This window comes from Hirundo rustica, chromosome Z, assembly GCF_015227805.2.
Source record: "Hirundo rustica isolate bHirRus1 chromosome Z, bHirRus1.pri.v3, whole genome shotgun sequence".
NCBI lineage: Eukaryota > Metazoa > Chordata > Aves > Passeriformes > Hirundinidae > Hirundo > Hirundo rustica.
Genome location: NC_053488.1, coordinates 36,741,873 through 36,765,857, shown reverse-complemented (window position 1 = coordinate 36,765,857; position 23,985 = coordinate 36,741,873). Strand labels below are relative to the sequence as shown.

Genomic DNA, 23,985 nt, shown 5'->3' with positions numbered 1-23,985 from the left:
TACAAGGGCATCCATTGAGTACATCTGGAAAAGAACCTGAGAGGAACCAAGGCTGTCTGCCCAGAAAAACAAATAAAGACAGATATGCCTCTGTGCTAAAGTGAAAAAAAAGAAAGAAAATATAATAAGTAGGTGGTTTGCAGGGCTGTCTGTATTTCATAATGTGATAAACTGCCCTCAGGATTTTTTATATGATTGAATTTAGAAAGCTGGGGGGGCAAGGGAGAAGGAAAATAAAAAAGGGTGAATCGTTCAATTTCAGCCAAGTGAAATTCAAAGATGGGAGAGGAGGAAAAGGGAATTTAAGGTGGTAGACTAAAAAAGCTTTGCACACATCAAATGAAGCAAACAATGCCACCTATACAAATACCAAACTGGACCGCAATACTGTGATCATAATGGAAAATGGTAACATTTTGCATTTGCTGAGGCAAGAGGTGAAAGGAAAAATACAACACTGTGTCAATAGAAAGGGAGATACGAAAGACAGGAAATTGATATCAGATTTAAGAAGGAGAATGAACGAGTTTCTTAGCCGCAACTAATGTGATTCATTGTCTGACAAAATATTTAAGTGTTTTGCATGGGAGTACAATACTTACAACTTGAATAGAGTGAATGGTGATGGAAAAAGGTGTTCAATTAAAACCCAGTCCCTTGTAATCCCCACACTTAGCTGTCACTAAGTATTTAATTTCTACAGAGTATCACTGATGACTCCATCACCATAAATGTATAAAATTTCTGAAATAAAGCATTTAGAAAATAAAAGTTGGAAGTTTTTTGTTGTGGGTTTTTTTACCCTGTTTAATACAATTTCATTACACACTGCACTTGCAAGCTGATTTTGTTGCAAAGAATTTTGTGCAGTTAGTGTAAGTCTAAAGTACTGCCATGAAAACAGGGTATCTAGAAATATAAACAAGTTTGACTGCAATGCTTGCTTTCACATGCCTGTAAGAATTTGCTTTGTAGGTGGCCTGTAAAGATTCTGGTCTTTGTGAATTGTTTCCGTATCTACAGCTTTACTGATTAGCATTAGTTTGGTTTTATTTTGTTTTTTCTTTTACTCTAATGGGACCTGGAACAATCTGGATATTCATTTGAGAGCAGACCCAACATCTCTTGGAGTCAGTGACCAATCTTTCCACCAGCACACATGACAAGGATCAGGTCCAAAGACTCCAGCATGTGCATACAATCTCATCTGCTGCAATCACTGCCTTCTCCTGTCACCCATTTGTTAAATGCATTTTTTGAGTCTTATGGCACCTGTGAGAAGGACCCATAGGAGAATTCAAAAGATCTACATATGTCTGTAAAATAACTTGTATGTACAAGGTTCCATAAGTTCGGAGTTGTAGATGCGAAATGCTTTGAGGCAGGAAATCCCAGTGTCTTCCTATGTATGCCATGTAGCAAAAATGGCCCTAATCAGTTCTGTGGCATTGAGATGCTAGTGGAATACAAAATGTAATAAATAACATGAAAAAAAACTTGAGTCCTATGACTGCTGAATTTAAGATAAAAAAATCCTATTTCCAAACCCAGAGAAGATTCAAATTCCAAACTTTGAACAGAAGTACATACAAACAAATTTTCAGGTGATCCTTCTTCTCCCATCCAATACTTTCTTTATTTCTGCAGTTTACACTCCACAGCAATGCTGGCAAATTGCTCAACCATTTGCTAAAATGAGTTGTCAGTATTAAACTCCACTACAGAAGAAGTTCCCTCACTGGAAAAGAGGTCAGATGTTTAATTCATTCTCCTCTAGAGAAGGTTAAAAAACACACATTGTCAAATAAGAAAATTTACACTAGCATGCTCTAGCTGACTAATCTCTTGCTAATCTTGGCCTGAGTACTAGAGTTCAAGGCACAGAACTGATAGCAGCCCTCCAGTATCTAGAGGGGCAGTACGAGAGAGCTGTAAAGGGCCTTTGACAAGAGCATGTAGTGATAGGACAAAGGGAAATGGCCTTAAACTGAAAACATGGCAGGTTTAGTTTAGATATTGTAACAAATTCTTTACTCTGAGGATGGTGAGGCACTAGAACAGGAAGGCTGAGGATGCCCCATCCCTGGCAACATCCAAGGCCAGGCTGGACAGGGCTTTGAGTAACCTGATCTAATGGAAGGTTCCCTGACCATGGCAGGGTGGGGTGGAACCAGATGATATTTAAGGTCCCCTCCAATCCAAACCATTTCATGATTCTATGTTTACACCACCACAGAAAGCTCATTTACTCCTCTGTGTTTGAGGTCCGGACAGAAGTCCAATTAAGCAGCCTGAGAGAAACAGGCTGTAATATTAACTGCATTTGTAGCCTCATCTTCAATCAGCCCAGGTTAAACAAAAAAACCCATTTTTTTCCACAAGCTCCCTTTCCTAATACACATTCATGATGCAGCTAGCATCCCAAAAAGTAAACCCAAAAGGTTTGAGACCAGACAGAAAGGAATATACAACCTACAAACCCATCCATACTCACAGACACCCTCCCCGGGAAGTATAGGAGCGCCTGCATGTGCAAAAATAGCACGTGGACTGTCAAGCAAATAATGCACAACTGGCAGACAAGACCGTAACCTACAAGGAGTCTGCATAACAAACATGATACAGAAGATTCAGGGCCAGGTGAAGAAAAAAATTTCTGATGCACTCAAGCATGCAATTAAGGCAAGTCACACAGAATACACATCTGTTTTAAGACTGATGGGAGAAATTATACAGACCATTCTTACAACAAAACAAATTAGCTACATACCTGTTTATGCATCTCTATATTCAGCCCATAGGACATTTCGTAATACTAGAGAAAAAAGAAAATTACTCTATTAGACCTTGCAATTGTGAAAACCATTTTGAAATTTACTTTGACTGAAACATCATCTGTACAAAGACATACAGACCTACACACATTTATTTGTCTTGCATAGTTCCTGGAATTGCAAAGAGCGCATTTCAGAATAAACTATTTTTTTTCTGCTTTATCTACATTGTTTCATGTCACATTTACAAAGAACAGCTGTAAAACAAGGCAAAAACAGACAACAAAAAAATAATGAAAAATAATCACAAGCAGAGTCAAGGATTAGAAGCAGAAAATGATCAAGATTCTACTCACTAGCACACATAAAACATGCCAAAAAAACCACCCAAATTGCTTCAAGCATACAAACATACAAATCAGCAATGTCTAAGAGACGGATTATTCAATATTTTAAATTAAAAAAAAAAAAAAACAAAACGCAAAAAACCACAAAACTGTAATTAAATTGCAGGAAATAAAAAAAATAAGGGAAAGAGCATGGAAATTTAGGGCCAGAGCAGACACACCAATCTAAGTATGCCCTGCTGTGCCCAAGTACTGCAGGGAACTCTGCTCAGTGTGTAATGTTAATACCAAACAATCTCCAAGACTTAGGTATATCAGGCATTAAAATGACAACTGCGAACCTTACAATTTGCTTATGCTCTCAAGATTTTTTCAAGGTTATTTACTCTTTTTGTGAATACAAGATTATTACTCGTCATGTGTATATGGAAAACAGGTAATCCTTCATAGATGTACAAGAGAAGAGATAGCAAGAGCTCCTATAGAGCTATATCACACAATTATCTATTTAGAGATGTCTTTCTGTGAACATTATTTAACCAGGCAGACCACAACAACTGAGGAAATCCCTTTCACAGCCTGAGATCCCTGACAATCTGTTTAATGAAATAATGATTCAGCTGCCGAAGAGCAACAGTTCTTCTCGGAAGTAGGTTTTGGATTTGCATGCACTTATGTACAATTTTGTCTTACTCCCATCATAGAAAAAAATACTATCCCTAACCATTTTACAGAAATATGTCTACTGGGACAAGTCAGCAAGAATGAAAAAGGCGAAAACGTCATCCCCAGGTACAATACGGAAGTTGCACACAGCTTGAAACGGCTGACAAGTGATATGCTAGCATTTGGAAGAAACATCGTCAAATGCTTAAAAGGTTAAAAAGCCAGTTTCAGACAGGTATTGACTGCTGCAAACAAATTAAAAGACCCCATAAACTGCTGATTTATAATGTAACCTCAACAACAGCAGCATTACTACAGTCTTCCTGTTTGCCTCCAGCAACCCAAATGTATGTCAGTCTCAGTATACCAGGCTAATAGACATTTTGAATTTGTTATGCAGCTTGCTTACCATGACATAATGTCGCTGCATCTCGGTCTTCTCACTGGCCAGTTTTTCACATTCTAGCTTTAAACTGTTCAAGAGACAAAAAGGAAAAACCATAGGTACTTCATAACACTAAAGTGACATTCTCCTGAGCACCGGCTGCTCCCCTTTTCAAACATTTCTCCACTACCCAAATATAAACGTGCATTCCAGCTCTCACTTGGGAGTTTAGGATGGGGGTTTACACTTTTCCATTTTCAAGGGATACTATGCAACATCCCCATCTCATAAAAGAACTGTGTACATACATGTAGTATATATAGAAAATTATTTTTCTGACAAAAAAACTAAACACTGACACTGGCTCACAGAAGCACACAGGGGTACTTATCTTTAACAGTCAAGTTTGAGAAGCTACTACAAAAATGCAGTTTGGGTTTTAGAGTTTTTATTTAGGTGTTTTAGAAACACCTCTTTTTTCTGCTTGACCCACAGAAGAATAAAATGCACATTACCGCTTCAAGAAGAAAAACTTGTGGATTAGAATTTTTGCTCTTTGCTATTACTGATGACAGAACTGCAAGTAAAATACTGTGGGTAATTTAATGAATACCGTGGTAAATACTAACACCTCCAGGGTTATTAAACAAGTCACTTGTCACTTTGAGGACACAGTGCTGCTCCACCTAAGCATAATGAAATAGCTCGCCGCCTCACTTCCAGGTTATCAGCACTTGACATGTCAATGAAAGGCGCGAGAGGGCCGTGCCAAGACAAGATGCCTGTCCTGAGCGGCATTTCGAAGAAAAGCAGAGGACGAGCCCAATCAGACACATATTTTTCTATCAACACCAGCTCTCCCCCACTCCGCAACCAGAAGTAAACAAAAAGACCAAAAGAAACAAAGGAAAATTTAAAAAGAGAGAGAGAGAACCAAAAACGGAACGCGGGGAAGACAAGAAAATCCGCTCGGCACGGCTAGGCTCGGGGCCCACGGGAGCCCCTCGTCCCCAGGGTCGGGAGCAGAGCAGGATGTGGAAGAGCCGGCGAGGAGCGCTTGTCTGGGGTGGGTCCGCCCCGGTCCCGGGTTCCGCCAGGGGTCCCGCGCCTCCGCCCCATCGCCTCTCCGGGCGCGGCATTGAAAAGGGCGAAAGGGAAGCCCGCGCGGGGCTCGGGGAAAGTAGGCAGTTTTACCTGTGGTACTGAGCCTGCAAAAACTGAAACTCCTCCTTAATCCGATCGCAGGATTCAGAAATGGTGAATTTAAAGGGCTGAGCTGGCTGGTGAGGAGCCTGCAAGCAAGGAACAGTAGGTCTTTTAATCGCCCCCTCTCACCCGGTCACCAACTCCTGCCCGCCGCCGTGGTCCTCGCACCCGGGCTCCACCGAGGCAGAGCACCCCAGGTCCCCGCTCGTCGGCGGGCGAAACCGCGATGCCCCAAGAGCCCCGAGATGCTGCCCCGACGTGTCCGCCAGCGTTGCAGGACCGCCGTTGGAAGAGGTGTCGCCTGCTCAGACCCTCCGCACCGGCCGCAGCCGCGGGACGCGGGGCTGGCGCCGGAACCGCCGCGCACCGGGCGAGGGCAACTCAAACAAGCCAACCCCGACATGGGGAGGCGGCGGCGGCGCGGCGGACAACAATAAGAAAATGGCTACAACTCCGCGGTGCCCGCGCCGGAGCGCTGCCCGCGGGGCCGCCGCCGCCACTCACCGGGTGCCGGGTCTGCGGGTACATCTTGCTCAGGTCGCGGATCATCCACACCGCTTCGGGGGGCGCTGGCGGCCGGAGCGGTGGGGATCAGGGCTGCAGGCGCGGCGGCGGAGACGGCGGGCAGGGACGCCCCGGCCCCGCCGCCCCGGGGCTGGCGGGGCACCGCCGGCAGCAGCGAGGCGCGACGGCGGCGGCGTCCGCGACGCTCGGGGGCCGCTGCCACATCCCCCGGGGGCGGTCAGCGGGCGACGCCGGCCGGTTCTCCCGAGCGCCGCCGCCGCTCCACGGGCTTCGGCGGGCTGCGAGCCCCGTGCGGCGGAGGGCGAGGTGGAGGAGGGCGGGGAAAGCCCCTCCGCCGGCGCCGGCGCGCGCTCCACCGGAGGTTCCCCCCGCCGGCAGTTTTCCTCCCCTCCTGAAAACTTTTACTGCTGCTGCCGGCGGCTCTCCCGGCGCCTGGCGGAGCGGGGCGCGGAGCCCCGGCGGGAACGGTGGCTCAGCGGTCGGGCGCCTGCTCCGCTGCCGCGGCGGGAGTGCGTGCGGTGCCCTTTTGTGCGGCGGTCCGGTCCTCGCTGTTACCGCCTGCACCGCATCTCCCCCGCTAGTGCTGCTCGACCGCCTTTTTTTTTTTTTTTTTTTTAAATTAAAAAAATTAAAAGAGCGAGAAAGATTTAAAAATACGGTACGGTCCGGGCAGCTTTATTTATGGTGGGGTTTTTTTTTCTCTCTCTCTCTCTCTCTCTTTTTCCCTCCGCGCTTTTCGAAACTCCGGGGAGTGGAGGCTGTGCCGGCGGCAAGGCGCGGAGCGCAGCCCCCTGCTCGGCTCGTCAGCGCAGCGCGGTACGGCCCGGCCCAGCCCAGCCGTGTCCGGCCCGGCCCGATCCAGCCCGACCGCCGCTCCCGTAGCACGCTCTGCTGAAGTGACTCCCTTGACCAAATTTAGCAGCTGCTCGTCATTAACATTCTGATACATATTCACAGCAGCCGGAAGGCCGCCGCCGCGAGCACTCTGGGAGTCGCAGTCCTCCCGACGTTGAGATTTCCCGCATGCAGACGCTCCAAGGACTACTTCTCCCATCAAGCACGGCGATGCCGTCAGCCGCTCCCCCCCGCGCCCCGCCCATGAAGGGCGGCCGCGGAGACCAATGGGCGGCGGGCTGTCATTAATCACCGCCCAGCACTAATGCCCATCACTTCGCCGCTGACAAATGGGCGTGCGAGCCCGGGCAGAGGGGCGGCCCCGGGCTCTCCCCCACGTGGGGCCCTGGCGCGCCGCTGGTCCGCAACCAATCAAGAGGCTCCCTGCCGCCTCCCCGCCCCCGCTCTCCCGCCGCCCGAGGCGGGGCCCGCAGATCGCCGGCGTTCCGCGGCGCCGGCGTTCGAACAGGGGAAACATTTGTTCAGCCGTCAATCAAAGTAACGTGGGGCCGGTGTTGGCTGTCGTCGCCGCCGCCGCCGCCGCCGCCGCCGCCGCTGCCGCCGCCGCTGCTGCTCTCGTCGCCGCTGCTGCTCCCGCCGCTGCCTCCTCCTCCTCCGCGCGGAGCGATGGCGCGGAGGGAGCGGGGGGCGGCAGGGGGCTCCGCCTCGCGCCCCGCCCGCGGGCACTGCCGGAGACGGGCCCTAATGGGGGGCAACGTCGCCTTAAAAAGGAGGGTGCGGCGTCGCCGCTGCCCTCGTGGGTTGGCGGCGGGGACGGGCGGCGGAATTTGCCCTTGCGCTGCCCACCTCGAGGGCGGGACGCTCCCGCCTGCCCTCCGCAGGCCGCGTGGTGCGCGGGCCGGGCGCCTTTCCCGGAGCCCGTGCTCAGGCGGTTGCGCCCGGGAGGCGCTGAGGCGGTACCGCCGGGGCAGCCCTGGCCGCCTGACGGCTCCCCGAGTTCCCGGTGCCGCTGGGCATGCGGAGCGGTGCCTTGCTACATTCGCCAAATGCGCCGTGATTTAAGTTTCGTTCCGGTTTTTGTTGTTGTTTGTTTGTTTTTGTTTGATTGATTTTTGTTTGTTTTTTCGGGTTTTTCCCCCCTGCTTTACTGAAGGAACTCCGCCTTTACACGAAGAAGCGGTGACAGGGCCAGGGTGTTCTTCACTCGCAAGAGGAACGCTTCAGGACGTGGTGGTTACATGCTCTATTGGAATGCTACGTTTGTGTTCGACGGGGCGTTTTGTCCCGGCTTCACAGGGCGGCTGTGCCGGCTGCGTACTGCGCGTTTTGGAACGTACAGTAAACACCCCTGCAAGCAACCTGTGGGGAGGAAAGGACAGGAACTACGGCTTCCTCTCTCAAGTGATTAAAGCTGCAGCAGCCGCGGCAGCTACGTTCTGCAGGCCGGGTAGCAGGCTTCAGAAACTGTCTTTCCAGGCCTGAGTGTCCTACGCTTTCTCCAGGGTTGTCACTGAAGAGCTGGAACGTGAACACCTGATTCCACACACACTTCCCCGGAACAAAAAACTATTTTGCACGTAGTAGTGCTGTGTCTTAAAAAGACCCCAGAAATTTTTTCTGCAGAGTCCCACTCTAGACAATGTTATGCAGTGGCGCATACATGAGGGATAGGCTCATAGATTGGAGTGGGGTTTTTTTCTTCTCTGTGTCTTGTCATGTTTAGATTTGCCTTCGAGCAGTTTGTATTCCTGATGAGCTGCAGTTTAAACCTGCATGCAAAATAGATGTGGTTTAGTCATGTCATTTTTGATGCCTGTATACCAAATCTATAGTCTCAAAACATGCTCTCAGCAATTAATACCCTAATGATGGTAGCTAAATTATGTATGCTTACGGGTTTGGTTGTAAATTCTCTTTACTACCTACAGATCTCTGGCTAAGGCCTGCAGCTACTGAGCACCTTGAGGCCTTGATAGAACATGCTATCAAATTTTTACTGTTGAGGTTTTGCCTTGCTTAAGTGACTTTCAAGGGCTGATCCAGTGGAACAGTTGTGTTGGTGGGGATGGTGAAGGCGGTAATGACATCTATCTTCTGCCACTGCCTAGGACTCAGCTGCAAGAGGCACACAGTAGAAATTCCATCGTTTTCTGGAATTTGTAGTCAAAATCTGCTCCCTTGTGATCACTAGCATCTGGAGCAGTCTATCACAACAGATTCTTAATCCTTTTGAAGAAAGATTTTGCCTAAAATGGCAAGTGCAAAATGGGCCAAAATATGTCCATCCCTCTCACCTTCTGTTTTTATATCACCAAAAATATCTACATGTTATGTATTGCGGTATTCAGCCTCCAGCCTACTTGCATGTGTAATTTCTCCTATAATTTTCATGTCTACCAAGGTCATAATCAGATTAGTATAGGTATTTAGACCTCTAAATATTGTTCAAAGATTTCATGATAAAACACCTGCCTAATTATGAAAATGCTGCTTCTCGTGTGTCTAAATCTTCCAGCACCAAAAGTGCTTTTAAAAAATCGATCTTGAACACCTCCCACTAGACAGAGGAGCACTTCCAGCTCCTCTAAAATAGAGGACAATCACCGTATGCCTGGACCAAGTCTTGACATTCAGAAGTATGGCTACCAAATCTAGAAATGCTTAAGTGACTGTGACCAAGAGTGTGAAAGCTGTGCAGGAACACTACAGAACAATTCACTCTACAAAGTTGCAAGCATCTTTGGAAACCTGATGGGTGTTCACAGTGGATATCACTACCAAATGCACAAAGTGGAAAAGGCTAAGTCCAGTTATAAAATAAGCAGTCTATCTGAAGAACCTGAATTCTGAAAGCAGCAGCAGGATTCATTGTTCCCTGTTGCCCTGCTTGAGTTTTGCATTAGGTACAGACCCCCAAACATAAAGGTATTCAACACATTAGAAGTCAAAAACATACAGCTTTTTGGTCAAAGCAATCTCTCATCTTCTTGCGCCGGTCAGTTTACTAGCAGTGTTCATCGAAGCTTCATTTGGTCTTTCTTGCCCATTGGTCTTAGGTGAATTTGTGTAGCTGAAGGTAAGGCAGAGCTGGGTTTGCAAAGCTTTAGCAAGACGTATATATCCATATATTTAACTCTTTATGTAACTAATCACTGTCTAGTTCAAAATTTTTGTACAGTTTTGCAGCATTCTGTGAAGATCCATGAGACTCAGAAGTTTAAGAGAAAGTGTGCTATAACTTGCCACTTTTAAATTGTGTGAATTAAGATCAGAATGTCATTGTCATTCTGTTTTTCTATCTTTTGTCACTTCTGACACAGCTTTGATGGATCTTTAAATACGGGCTGTTTTGTATTTAAAGTTCCTTGTTTTTTCCTTCTTTTATGACAAATCTTTTGTGCTAGGTTATATAATCTGTATTGTTACCTAGGAAGTGGAGAAGCTAGATTTTAAATGTTTTACACATATTGATAAGGATTTCTCATAAGTGAATCAACTGCAAGAAATATTTAGGCAGTTTTGTATGCAGAGTAAGTGTGCCGGGTTTTGACTGGTGTAGAAAAACCCTTGTATCTCAGAGGAGCCTGAGGTTGCAAAGGGTCACATCCATTCCTTTGTCATGAAAGGCAACTAGTTATTTCAGTACTAATAGTTCAAAACTAGCCTGCTTTTGTTTACATTCAAAATTCTGAGTCTGAAGTGAACAGAACAATGTGTGCTTAAATATGTACTTTACTGAATAAGTAAAAAAAGTCTCTTTCCTCTTTTCCACTAAGATTTTCTAACCCACTTTCAGACCCTTGTGGGTTTTTTGGGTTTGTTTTTGGTTTTGATTTTGTTGTTGTTGTTTGGGGTTTTTTTACAGTCGTATCATAACCTTAGTACAGAATTTATAAGCACTAAAGGACCTTTAAGAAAGGGTCCACTCCTGAGGCTGTTTTATATGTAACCCCACATATTCCCTGTCTGGAATGACTGCAGCTGAAGACCAAGACAGTTGTGCCTTGCACTGCAACTTATTACAGTTTATTTTGGGACCAAGTTACAAGGTCACCATACTTTGTCAGCTGTATACTCACACACACACACTCGGGCACATAGACTCAAAAAAATAAAGTGTTAAACTGATAATCAGTTCAGAATGCCCTGGAGTAAATCTTGTATCTCTACAGATATTTAAGTTCACTGTGTAGCAAGTGCTCTTCTTAGCTTTCAGAAAGATAAACTCTGTGAGGTTGTTAGTTGAATTGAAACTAGGTTTTCTCTGCTTAAAAATTTTAATTATGGTATCAAGTCAGGTTCTACTGGTAGAATAATGTAACAGCATGACACACAGTTTATGATCTGGTGTTTTACAAGTGCTACCCAGTAACCCTGTCTCAGCAAGTTTTTAAAACACTCCCTATCTACAATTAGTCATTAGTGACCTTAGGGATATGTTTTTGCTGGTAAGTACATTAAGAGAACGTATGATGCTACATATAATGCAATGATTTATATTCCAGTTTATATGTAGTGCCCTTGCAAAACAGGAATTTTGCATGTTCCAAACTATTTTTCATTGAAGTCTTTACTTTTTTCTCTTATTTTATATTGCTAAAGTCACACTTTATTTAGTTATTTTATAGGCATTGGTGGTTTAGATTTATGCTCTTAGTTTAATTCTGCTTGATTCACGCCATGCAGAATTCTTGCAATGACACAATTCTGCTTACAAGTACTGCACTTGGGATGTGGCAGGAAAACCTGTGTTAAAGTACACTGAGGTTCTTTTCTGCAGGAACAGTAGTAGTTTGGTTATCCTGTATTAGAAGCTGGATTTGCAAACTTACATGGCTCAGGCAGATATTTGAAATTAAAGTAATTTTTCCTAGTCAGTGCTTCTTTCTGCATTAATATCTTTGAACTAACAGTAATGAATATTTTTATCCATGGCCAAACCACAACAAATTCTTTGGGGGGAAATCTTTAACTCTCTTATAGAAGTCTCATAAAGTCCTATGCCACCATTAAGTTGTGTTTAAGCCTTTTTGATAATGTTTGATATGTGAGTGCTACCTAGTCAAGCGACTGAAGTCCTGAGGCCCATCTGCAACATTTGCTAAAGGCATATAGCTATAAGGCTGCTTATTCCACATTTTGTGGTAATACTCTTAGTTGCAATAAACATGAAATCAATGCAATAAGGCCTGAACTGAAAAAAATAAACCTGAATAAAGCATTTTCTAACAGGTATACCTTATAGTCAGACTGCCACTACATCACAAGTGAAATCCCTGATGAGATTACAGTGTTTCTTACTGCATTTATTCATAGGAACACCTTAGTCTCAGTAACTTAAAATCCACCGCTTGATTTGTAACAGCAGATACAAAATTTTCTTAGCTTCCAGAAAACTAATCAGATGGTTTCAGAAGACAATATATGGGCTGGACTAAATGCTAAAATCCAGAGTTATAACAAGGAAGAAGTCAACCACTCACACAACACAGCCTCCCTTGCATTAACCCCCAGTATAAGAACAAGGATTTTCTTATCAGAAGTGATAACTGTAGTAGAACACACGGCTTATCATTCTGCCCCACCTTTCAATCTTTCTAACCAGGTTTCAGTGCTTACTGCAATGTTAGGAGTTTGCTAACCATATTAGAAGATGAGGTGAATGGACCTAGCATTCCTTCTTGCTACTCAAGATACAGTCTGTGGCCTTGAAGGTAAAGAAAGTTTTCCCAGCCCTTACAATACCATTAACAAACATCATTATTTACTCTCTGGCACATATTAATTTCTAAATAAATCCAGTTCTTTAACTCTTTAACTCACGTTTTCCTAGGGGCAATAAATAGTATTCCACATTTTTCAAAACTTTCGCTTTCTAAAAGTAAATACTAAGTTGAAAGTGGAATTTTTGTCATATAATTTTGATGAAAGAGAACCCACCAGTTTGGAACTTAACATTTTCAAATTATTTATATTTTGACATGCAAGAGAACTATACAAACAAATTTAATTCTACAAGTTCAAAGTGATTTCAGTAGGATGAGGAAAGCATACTTCATACTGAAGGGTAAAAGGCCAAAAAAAGGAAAAATCATTTTAAATGGATACAGCATGTCTTTGGCTTAATGTTCTTTATAGTGGCTCTGTTAATATTAACTTTGGCAAAACTAAGTAAACTGAGCAGCACAAAAATATTATCTAATACAATACCTTGAAAACTATTTTTAATTTATTTTCAGTGTAAATAAGATTTTGTATTTCGCCTTTTCTCATCCCATACTACAAATTTCCTAGTTGCTCTGAAAAGATGAAGACACCATTTCTTTTAATTTTTAATTATATATTGAAATTTAATTGCATGCTATCCTTGTACTGCAGACTCTGCCAGCTCAGGAATAAGGAGTTTAGATCTGTGTATTGTGAAGCAGCTTTATTTCCTTCAGTCCTTCCTTAGGAGCATCATTCAGAAGTAAGATGTACACACCTCTTATAGTAGCTGTGGAGTTACTATATAATAAAGATAAATGTGTTTAGCAGAGTCTGAATTCAGCAAAGAGCAGGTGTAAATATATTTTTTCTTCTAGCCCATGGAAAACTCTAATTCTGTGGCACTGTGGTTTTACGTGGTGAACCACCAGGATTATTTTCTAAACACACTTTTGCTTCCTAAGAAATGTAAAGAAGAATTCCTCTCCAGTTTTATTCAGAATGGAAATACGGAGATGATGTGCTTCAAGTAAGTTAATTAATTGAAATGTGAGTTTTCTGTCTTACAGTGCAGACAATTTTGAATTTTTCGTGTATTTGAGCATTGATGCTTTTGAACAGTATGTGGATTTTGAGAATCACTGAATGCATTCTGCTTCTATTTCTCTGTTTAATGGATTAATCTAACGTGACCCTGTATAGACAGGGTCATATTCATGACCTGGACATGGACATATCCATGGAGTAATTTCTTCAAGAAAACGGTCTACATTAGGCTTTTATGGATTATACGCACATTTTGCAGTGATGCAGAGAAATATTGCCAAGACATCAGATTATGTCAATGCCGTGTATGAGGTTAATGTTCTGTTATTCCTGTTCATACAGGTTTGGAGAGTTGAGAGTTCATATTCTCCTATGTTACAGCCTTGTTTTTCCTGACCTTGGCACATTTTTCTTTCCTGCCCCCAATACAAAAGAGAAGCCTGGTGAGGACTCCAGAGTATCTTCTGTGAGATGGAGAGCCGTTGTCACTCTCCTAGAGCAGAGAAGAGTGGGCTCTGTAAGTGGGAGACTCTGTTCTTCTGTCTTCTAGGTATGCTTTATAGTTCGGGTCATAGGTTAGTCTCCATGAAAACTGAAGACAAACAATGGTGTTCTCTTCACTGGGTACTGACAAATGGACATTCACAAACCATAACTAAAGAAAGTAATGAGGAAATTATTGTTATTTGAAGGAATCCTATTTGTATAACTGGGAATGCATGCAGTGATTGTTACTCCAGGTACTCCAAGTATCAGCCAGCCCTTTAACCCACACCTGTCTGAAAGGTAAACAATGATACTTTGTTCCTGATAACAAATCTTTTCAAACAGGGCAATCTCATGAACCACTGTAAAGTTTACTTAAGGAAATAATGAATGGAGATTTACTCCCTGTTTTCTTGTAGCTCAAGTGACTCCATCAGGTTATATAGCACTGCTTTGGATGAACACTGGTATAAAAGAGAGAAAGGATACAACTCACACGGTCAAACTGATTTGGGCAAAATTTGAGAGGCAATTAAATTGCTTAATTTCAGAAAAACTTGCGAATTATATTGGGTGGAACTTGATGTGAGCTGGATGAAAACAAAACAGGGAGTAATTTACTAAGCAAACTTTTTATTATTATTTTTATTCTCTTAAATTTTAAAATAGCACCTTACATAACAGAGTCCCTATCAGAGAAAGGAGGGATAAAGTTGAAGGTAACAAATTAATAGTATCCTGATTAAGAACAGTCAGTCACTTCTTGCAATTAAAACCACACTAACATATAGCCCGTTCAAATAAAAATTACTGGACTTGAGCCAAATGCTAAAAAGTAATTGATAATAGATTTTTTCAGAACCTACTAATCCATCAAATGTGTCCCTCCTCCATAATACTTCTTTGGTCCTTTTTGCATTAAAATTAAGAAATTTGGCAGAAAATAAAAACTCTTGCTTTCCAGCTGGTCTTCAGAGTTCTGAATGGATGGATGCTAACTGGCCCTAATTTCTGATTAGAGCTAATTTGGCACTATGAAGTCTGGTCACGTTCAATAGGATGTTCAATGACCACAGATTCACAAATAATGTGGTTTACCAATTCAATGCTATAGGTCAGGTCATGTTCAATATGAACTTGTGCAATCACAAATTCATGAATAGTGTGATGAACTAATCTAGCACTATAGGTCTGGTCATATTATTCAAGAACCTTGTGTTGTAATGCATTAATTGGGTTTATATTGTGTTTCATCGGATCTGTAATGGGTTTTTTTCTCTGTATCATGTGGTCTATCCCCGCTCAGCATTGCCCATCCCCCACACTGGAATGTAACCCAACTCTGTTCCACTCCCACCTTGTCCCTGATTGGGCAGTGGCTTCTCCCTGCCGCTAGGCCCATTCCACCCAGGGAAAAAGCCCCAGGTTGGGGGGGTGCTCGGGCTCTCTGGCACCGGTGAGCCATCAGGAAAGAGCTCCAGCCAGGGAAGGGCAGGACTCTAGAATAAAGCCAATATTCCCCCGGTGAGAGAGAGCAGGCTCTTTCCTTTTGCCATCGGTGGTTGTCTGATCTCATAAAGAAACTCCAGATCCCATATCTGGCGCCCTTACGTGCTCGAAGCCACAAGAGGTTCCCAAAAAGCTGGAAGAACCACTTGGGGAGCACGTGGCCGAGGAATCTCACGCAGGTACATGAGTCATGAAACGTAGCCCATATACGCAGAGACACAGACCCATCAGGCTTGGCGTTCACTGTGGAGTCTCCGAAACACAGGATTCTACAGGCCAGGGCTGCAGTTTTCCCCTTTGGACTTAAAGAAGCCATCAGAGTGCTGTGAAGAAGCCCCCGACTGGCAGGCTGCTCCCAGGGAAGGTGACCACATGTTCGTGGAAAGATGACCCTGGGATCTGGGACTAGAAGCTCTTTTTGCACCAAAAAGGGTCAGTCTCAGGCAAAAGGGGTGATTGGGAAAGAAAGGAAAGGAGCACTGGAATTTTGGTGAGTACCACTTTCGGTTTTCTAAGGGAAAATCTTTTAAAAAGGCATTGATCCTCAGGGAAAAGAGTTTCTTCCTTTTGGGGAAGGTTTTTGCTTTCAGAGTAAACCTTCAAAGTGCTTTAATAACACGCTTCTTTCGGCAGCCTGGGGGGGGGGGGGGCGGTGGGTGGAAAAGGAAACTGTTTACCCTTTTGCCTTTTTTTTCTCTCCAGAGAGGTTTTTTTCCTTTCAGTTTTCCCAGTCACAGGTAAAGGGGACACAGAAACTCAAAACCTGAGCCCAAAATGGGTGCTAGGCTGTCTGTGTCTCAAAAAAGAGTCTATTATCAAATTTTTAAGTGCCTAGGAAAATGGCAAGACCCATTGTCCAAAGAGAGTGGAAAAAATTAATTCGATATATATTTTCTCAATTTTCAGATGTATCATTAGAGCAAATAAGCTTCCTGGAATTTTGGGAAACAGTTGCAAATAAAATAGTTGAATCTGGCTCCTCTAATAAGAAAGAAGATGCAAATTTTGCTTTTTATAGCTTAAAAATTAAGTTTGCATTACAAAAGCAAAATGGAAAGGGAAAAAAGCCAGTTCTTTGTGAATTTTCCCCAGCTTGTACCTTTGCAGGCAGTCCGAGTGCTCAAACCTCCCATCTTAGTGGTCCCCAGGTGGGGGGGTCACAAGATGGAGAGGATTCCATTGTCCAAAATGGCCAAAGCCATGTGCTCCTGTGCCACAAGGAGTTTCTCCCTTTGTCTGTCCCTCCTTCCCACAATCCCTTCTTCTCCCCAGACCCCTCCTTCCCGCAATTCCTTCTTCTCCCCAGACCCCTCCTTCCCTTCGGTGCTGCCCCCTGGCACTGCCCTCTCCTCTGACTCTGCCCCCTACCCTCAAACCTCCACCCTCCAACTCCTCCCCGTGTGACTCAAGCCTCCAGCCCCTCCCTGCCCCTGGTTCCCACGGTTTCCCTGCCCACAGTCCCGGTTCCCACGCCCCAGAGGGGGTGGGGGGAGCCGGGAACCTGGAAGCAGGAAGCGATTCCGGCTTTTCTGCCACCCCTGTCACATATCAACAATCAAAAAGAGGGGGTGCTGTCCACAGTAATTGGGACCCCTTCCCCCAACAAGTGATTCGGGGTTTATGCAAAGCTCAGGCCAAATTGGGATATGAAAGAGAATACTTTTGCAACTGTTTAAAAGCAAATTTAGCAAGGAATACTGCAGTTCCCTTTGACCTCCAAAAAGATTTACTTTCGGAGCTTTGGCAAAATCCTGAAATGGCTGTTGATAATAAGAATTTGTCAATTCAATTAGCAATCCAGCCTGATAAGTCTTTCCAACCTTACAGTAAAATAAAGCAGCTTCCATCAGAACGTTTAGTAATGTTCGTGGAGCGATTAACCTGAGCTATCGAGTTACAGGTTAAGAATGAAGGAGGCCAGGAACAGGTCCTGGAGGAGATGGCACTGGCTGATGCAAACGAACGGTGCAAAGCAGCTATCCTCAGCCTGTCTATAGAACTGGCTCCAACTTTACATGACATGCTCCAGGTGTGTGCCAGGAAGATTCCCTTCATAAAAGCTCATCAAAACCACAGTTCCAGAGTCAAGCTGCCACAAAAAGCTGCTGCTGTAGACACCGTGCCTCCTGTACCTGTGCCACGGCCAGCACCCAAGAGAGGAACAACATGTCTCCTGTGTGATCAGGCTGGACATTGGGCATCTCAATGCCCTTTAAAGAAGCAATTTCTGGACTTTCAGAACAATGGGGGCAGGAGGTCTCAAGGGTCTAAAAGGAATTTTTCCAAAACACTAGAATATGTTAATGTTAAACTAAATAATTCTGCTTTAACCAATTCTGCCTTTCAGCAAAAGTCACCGGATATGATAGTAAAGGATCCAGCGACCAGAGAAACAAAAAGTCCTCATGATCAGGTCACCTGGGTTCATGGGTACGCCTGTGTGTCCACTCCCCCAGATCTCAAGTGGGTGCCAGCTGGGTGGGTGAAACCTTTCATCCCTAAAACTGCAAAGCCACCTGCAGAGGCCCCACAAGTGGCCAGTGCTGCCTGGAGGAGGAGAAAGCACCGAACATTCTCCTTATAATTATTACTATTCCTTGACAGTCTTTTTCTAGACAGTTTGTTTGCACTAAAGGTCATTTTTCTTCTGCAACTTTAAAGGTACTCAAGGTCTGAACTCTGAGCATCTGCCATGAACCGAGCCTTCCTCCTTCTTAATTTAATAAGAAAAGGGGAAATGTTGTAATGCAATAATTGGGTTTATATTGTGTTTCATCGGATCTGTAATGGGTGTTTTTCTCTGTATCATGTGGTCTATCCCCGCTCAGCATTGCCCATCCCCCACACTGGAATGTAACCCAACTCTGTTCCACTCCCACCTTGTCCCTGATTGGGCAGTGGCTTCTCCCTGCCTCTAGGCCCATCCACCCTGGGAAAAAGCCCCGGGGTTGGGGCGGGGCTCGGGCTCTCTGGCACTGGTGAGCCATCAGGAAAGAGGTCCAGCCAAGGCCGGGCAGGACTCCAGAATAAAGCCAATATTCCCCCGGTGAGAGAGAGCAGGCTCTTTCCTTTTGCCATTGGTGGTCGTCTGGTCTCATAAAGAAATCCCACATCCCACAACCTTGGGAACAAATATTCACAAATATTGCAGTTTATTGAAGCAAGGGAAATACAGATTTGGAATTGCTGTTGACAAATGCATTAGCTGGGATACTCTAAGAATAACAGTAACATTGTGTTAACCTGAATAATAATAATTAGAAACTTAGTAAGAAGATATCCCCGCTCGCAAGAAAAGGGAGGAGTGTAGCCAGTCCTCTATCTGAAGTCTCTTTGGGTTTTCCTCCTAAGTGAAATTTCTGTCCTTATATACAGTCCAATCTTATTCCCCTCTTCCTGTGCTATATGTAGCAGATAGAGGTAGTGGGTTGCGTAAAATAGTCATACATGTCATAACATGTAATTATTTGAGCTTGTTAACATACGCAGAGTCACAATTTAAATAACCCTTAGTCAAGCAAAAATTAATTTTTCTTTGTGATGGTATCCTTCAAAGTTCCAGTCATAGGATTCTGCCACTGTGTGTAATTCTTCAAAGCCAAAACAGGATCATCCTCCTGTCTCCATAGGACTTCTCTTTCAGTCAATTCATCCCCTCTTGATGTTAACTACGCAGATCTCAATCTGCAGAGATAACACAGGGAGTACACAGTGTAGGCCCTGGATAGTAAGCCTTCCCTGGCTCCTTGGTCATCATCCTACTCACCTTCTTCAGAAAGATCTTTAAAATTCATTGTGTGCATTTAATATGTCCTTATCCTGGTTTATAATGATTGTCTTTTAGATTGGATTTGTAATTTAATTGCATTATCTTATGCCATACATCTTTAGACAGTTGTTGGAAAATTTTGCTGCTTTTAAACAAAGAATCTTTTGTGTTATATTGGCTTGCATTTTCCTTGGATTGTGTTGTGCTGGTGTCTTTTCACTGATTTTAGCAGTGGAGTATTGTAGTCATAGCTTCACTAAGTAGAATGTAACAAACAGATTCTTTGGACCTCTCTCTATGTTGCATCATATCAACTGATCTGTGGGAAATGCTGTTTATGTTGTTAAGGCATATGTGCTAATATGCACAATAAATTAACCTTAACTGGAGGAAGCTTTGAGACTCCTAATACAGTAACCCAGCAAAACCCAGAGTTTATAAAAATTGTATACCTACCAAATTCCATGGATATTTTTGTTTAAATGTTCTGCACTTATTTTCTACACCAGCCTTTTATGATTGGCTTTACCAAACAGATATTATGAAAAATGCTCTGTAATTTCTTAATATGAGATGGCAAGGGAGAGGTAAATACTGGATTCATTCAATTGCATTGATATATTTATTTTTTTCCCCTAAAGTTAAAAGAACAACAGTTAACACAATTGTAGAAAGATTATTACTCTGAATTAGAGGGCAGTGTGCACACATCTATTGTAATAGTTTTATAAGGTCTACTAATGATGACTGTCAAATTACAGACTGTAGTATAGTTAAGAGGTCAAGTACTGAAGTGCTAATTGATTCATACAAAAGTCCTTTGGATTCTAATGTTTAGAATGCTGTGTCATATAATAAAGTGTTAGAGCTCACAACTTGTATAATGAGAAGAATGCAGATTCTCATGAGAATGCAGGAGTAGCATTTAAGCAGGAAGAGCTGATGGTGGAGGCACAGTTCTGGTAACAGATAGTATGTAAGAAGCACACTTGAACAAAACCATCCACACCTCCCTCCAATGAGATGTGCGTTGTCTTTGCACCCTTGAGGGAGAAGTTTGTACTTGCACACTGTCTGTAGCACATTCGTTCACTTAGGGAATCCTATAAATTGATATTATGTTTCCAAGTGAAAAAAGTTGATCTTCTACTTCAGGCTCTGGAAAGGAAAGCCGACACCACCACCGGGCCCCCACCCCCCCCACCCCCCCCCAGGAATGAAAAATTAGAGCTAGTCCACCTATGGTTGATTAGTTTAAAGGCAATAACCTCAGCCCAAAGTCTGTTTTGTCATACAAGAACATTTAAATCTTTGAATCAGATAGCAAAGCAAAGTGAGGATCAAATAAATGGGTAGTAAAAGCTTGATACCAGCTTCACCACTCACTGTGTGGCTTTGGACAATTTATTTTCAGTTTGGTTAAGGAAGTGTGAAAATACTTGCTGTAATTGGCATTGGTACAGGGCTGTGGAATCTGTAGATTACTTATTATATTTCAGAAAGAGGCTCCAAGGTCAGTATGTGTAAATTCAGGAAGCCCTGAAAAGGCATGCAATTTGTGTGCCCCTCGGCTTTAACAGAGCTTTAGGGATTTCTTGGACATCAACACTTGTTCTAGTCTCACAACAACTACAAATCTGAGAGTGTTTGAAAAGCAGCACTGGAAAACTTTGTTCTGATAGTTGAAACTGAGCCCATAAAATGCTTTAAGCACTGTCTTAACTTTGAGCCCATGAGTTGTGCTATTAATTCAGTGGGGCTAATCACTAGATTACAATTAAGTTCATGCCTAAATGCTTTTCTGGACTTTTAGCAGATTATTAGGTTTATGATTTTGGTATCCTTTTAAATTTGCTGAGGTCAGATCTCCTGATTTAAGAACTTACAATCCAGCTAAAAGTGGTGGACTTAGATTTATGTGAAAGTCATTTAGGGGCAAGAGATCTCTCAAGATTTAGAGGTACCACCACTTATCTAGAAACTAATTCCTATTTAGTTATCTAATTTTTTTTTTTTTTAATTCTACTGTGTATGACATATTCTTGTAGCTCATATTTATTAATTTTATTTTTCTCAAGGCTAAAATCTATAGTGCCATAAGCCACCATTCCTCAGGCAACTGCAATGAGGCTACTATGTTACATTTTTAAAGTTTTCTCTCCTGCTCAACACTACTTTTAACATCAGCTTTATCACTTGTAGTACAGTACACAAAACATGCATGTAAAGATATATGCTGTATCTTCCACATACAGAGGAGTCTCAAATGAACTGCAAGGAGCCTATTGGAGATAATAGGCACTAGTGAAAAGTGCATATTGCCTTGTAGGGCTTGTTGGGCTTATAGACTGAGTTTTAAAGCTGAAAAATAAGGCTTTCACTTTAAAGTAGGTATTTGGGTGTTTATCTCCATAAAAACAAATCTCTGCATAGCCATAAAATTTCAAAGTGTAATTTAAAACCATAAGAAGTATACTTAAAACAGTAAGAAGTATAGTCTTTTGGGTAAAAATAATCCTCTGGAGTTTTGCCTAACACCATTTCAAATAGTGGTCTGAAATTTACCATCACAGGTCAATATTCAAAAGATGGGTGGTTTATTTGTATTAGAGGTTGCTTTGTTTCCTATTGAATGGGTAAAGGGTGGAAATCTGTGATACAAGAATATTTTTACTGAAAAGCTGATGATTCTTTTTATTAACACATTAAAATATAGTATACTGTAGACAATTTCTCATTTTTTTTCTGATTAGCTTATGGGAATACATTATTTACATTCAATATGACAGTTTTGTTTTTTAGAAATGTGTAGGATGGCCACAATGAATCAAAATTTCTTTTAATCTTTTGGGATAAAGGTTTTTATTATTATCCTAAATAACAGAACAATATTTTTAACAGAATATATATTCTTTTCTCCAATAACAATCTCATTTGAATGTTTTCATTTATCAGAGCATTTCATGTTTATTTAAAAAACACTTTCTCTGCTCCCTAGAGAAGTCCATAATGTACTTAGTAAAGGCTGAAGAGAAAAAAATTACCCAGTGACAGAGTAAAATTCAGGAAAAACTGTTGTCATTTTGTTTCAGTAGATACACATGTTGTTGAATGTTAGTGATATAAAATTTTTGCCTTCATTAACACAATTCCTTTTGTGGTCATCTGAATAACATACCTTTTACTTGATTCAAAAATACCACTTCTATGTATTGTAATATTAAAATCTTAGATATTTAAGCTGAAGAGAAGGAGTAGAACTTTAGAGAACTATGATCCCTTTTACTAGTGAAACTACCTGAGAAGTTACGTATGACTAAGCTGGAATTAGAGCATTTTCTTAATAGTTAATTTGATAAAATCCAGATAGTTTATGTATGACTTAAGCTTTGCCTGAGTGGAAAATGGCATTTTTCATTAATGAACAGCAAATCTACACAACATCTTAGGACAGGGATTGAAAAATTCTATATCTGTATGAAATTACAGAAGAAATTCAGAGAGCTAAAATCAAATTATTAGAACTGGAACATTGCCAAGATCCTTTGGTTAGCTTCTCTGTTCTTTTCAGAAGCTATAAATTAGATCCCATTTCTTGCCTGTCTGTACTGAACATTTTCTGTCTCTCTCTCTCTCTCTCTCTCTCTCTCTCTCTCTCTCTCTCTCTTTTTTTTTTTTTTTTTTTTTTTTTTTTTTTTTTTTTTTTTTTTTTTTTTAAGAGAATGGCCGTTTTTGTGGCTGGACACATCTGTGCAAAGACATATAGGTATGCTTGGTCTTCAGTATTTAAGAAACTTGTATTTAAACAATTTTTCTACTTGAAAAATGCTATCACTGAGATGTTTTCAGGGCTCTAGTAGGCAAGCTGAAATGAGCAGATCAAGACTAACATAGTTTTATATTATAGTTTTGTAAAAACATAGCATGAAGTCCTTCACTCTGTCGGGTCCTCAGTAAAACTCTTGCTGACAGCGGTTACCAAATTATGGTTAAAATTATAAGCACCAACAGTGTCATGCTGAGGATTTCAGCATGACACTGTTGGTGCTTATAATTTTAACACCAACCTTGTAGTACTTGGTATTTTTATTATATTCTCAGCTCCAAGTCTTGTCATGACTCTCAACTTCACTTTTCAAAAGTCTGTTCTAGCATCAAATCTACAAAATAGTGTTGGTCCCAGATTCTATTGAAAGATTTCATGCCCTGTGATGATGCGTTTGTGGATTACATTTTTAGACATGCACACTTTGTGTCTTGCTCCCCTGTTACTCTGAAAGTCCATGATCAATTAGCTGAGCAATTGCGCAGCTGAAACTGGAGATGCCTCTGCTCCCAGCTTGCTATGGCTGTGGTATACACAGACACACAGATTTTCTGTCTGCTTATAGTTGCTCCAGATACACTAAGCAGTACCTCTGTAGTAGCAGATCTAGAGAAACAGACATGTGCATTCCACACAAACCTGAAACTCTCTGAAAATAGCTGCACATTACTAAAAGAAGTATTATTTAGGACAGTTTAGGCATTTGGCTTTTTTTTTTTTTTTTTAAAGATAGTTTTGTCATATTGGCTGTTGTGAGCATCAATGTGGCCAAAACGCATCTCCTCTGTAGGCACAGAAGCAGTCACATTGCCAACCACAACTAGAAATATTAATGCACATAGTACAAATTCAGCTCTGGTAATGCTTTGGAAGAGCTGCACTGA

General features: G+C 42.4%; 1 protein-coding gene and 1 pseudogene across 3 annotated transcripts in view; both read right to left on the bottom strand.

Moving 5' to 3' along the window:
* Nucleotides 1-5,989, bottom strand: part of LOC120765249 (transducin-like enhancer protein 4) — a 104,293-nt gene extending 98,304 nt beyond the window's left edge. For all 3 annotated transcript variants that reach the window (XM_040089893.2, XM_040089894.2, XM_040089895.2), the window contains exons 1-4: nucleotides 5,883-5,989; nucleotides 5,367-5,464; nucleotides 4,197-4,260; nucleotides 2,771-2,815 (exon numbers count right to left, since the gene is read on the bottom strand). In XM_040089893.2, coding sequence (XP_039945827.1) covers nucleotides 2,771-2,815; nucleotides 4,197-4,260; nucleotides 5,367-5,464; nucleotides 5,883-5,927 — 252 coding nt within the window. In that variant the 5' untranslated portion in view covers nucleotides 5,928-5,989. The remainder of the gene's footprint in view (nucleotides 1-2,770; nucleotides 2,816-4,196; nucleotides 4,261-5,366; nucleotides 5,465-5,882) is intronic.
* LOC120765792 (uncharacterized) overlaps nucleotides 5,970-23,985 on the bottom strand; it is a 141,869-nt pseudogene continuing 123,853 nt past the window's right edge.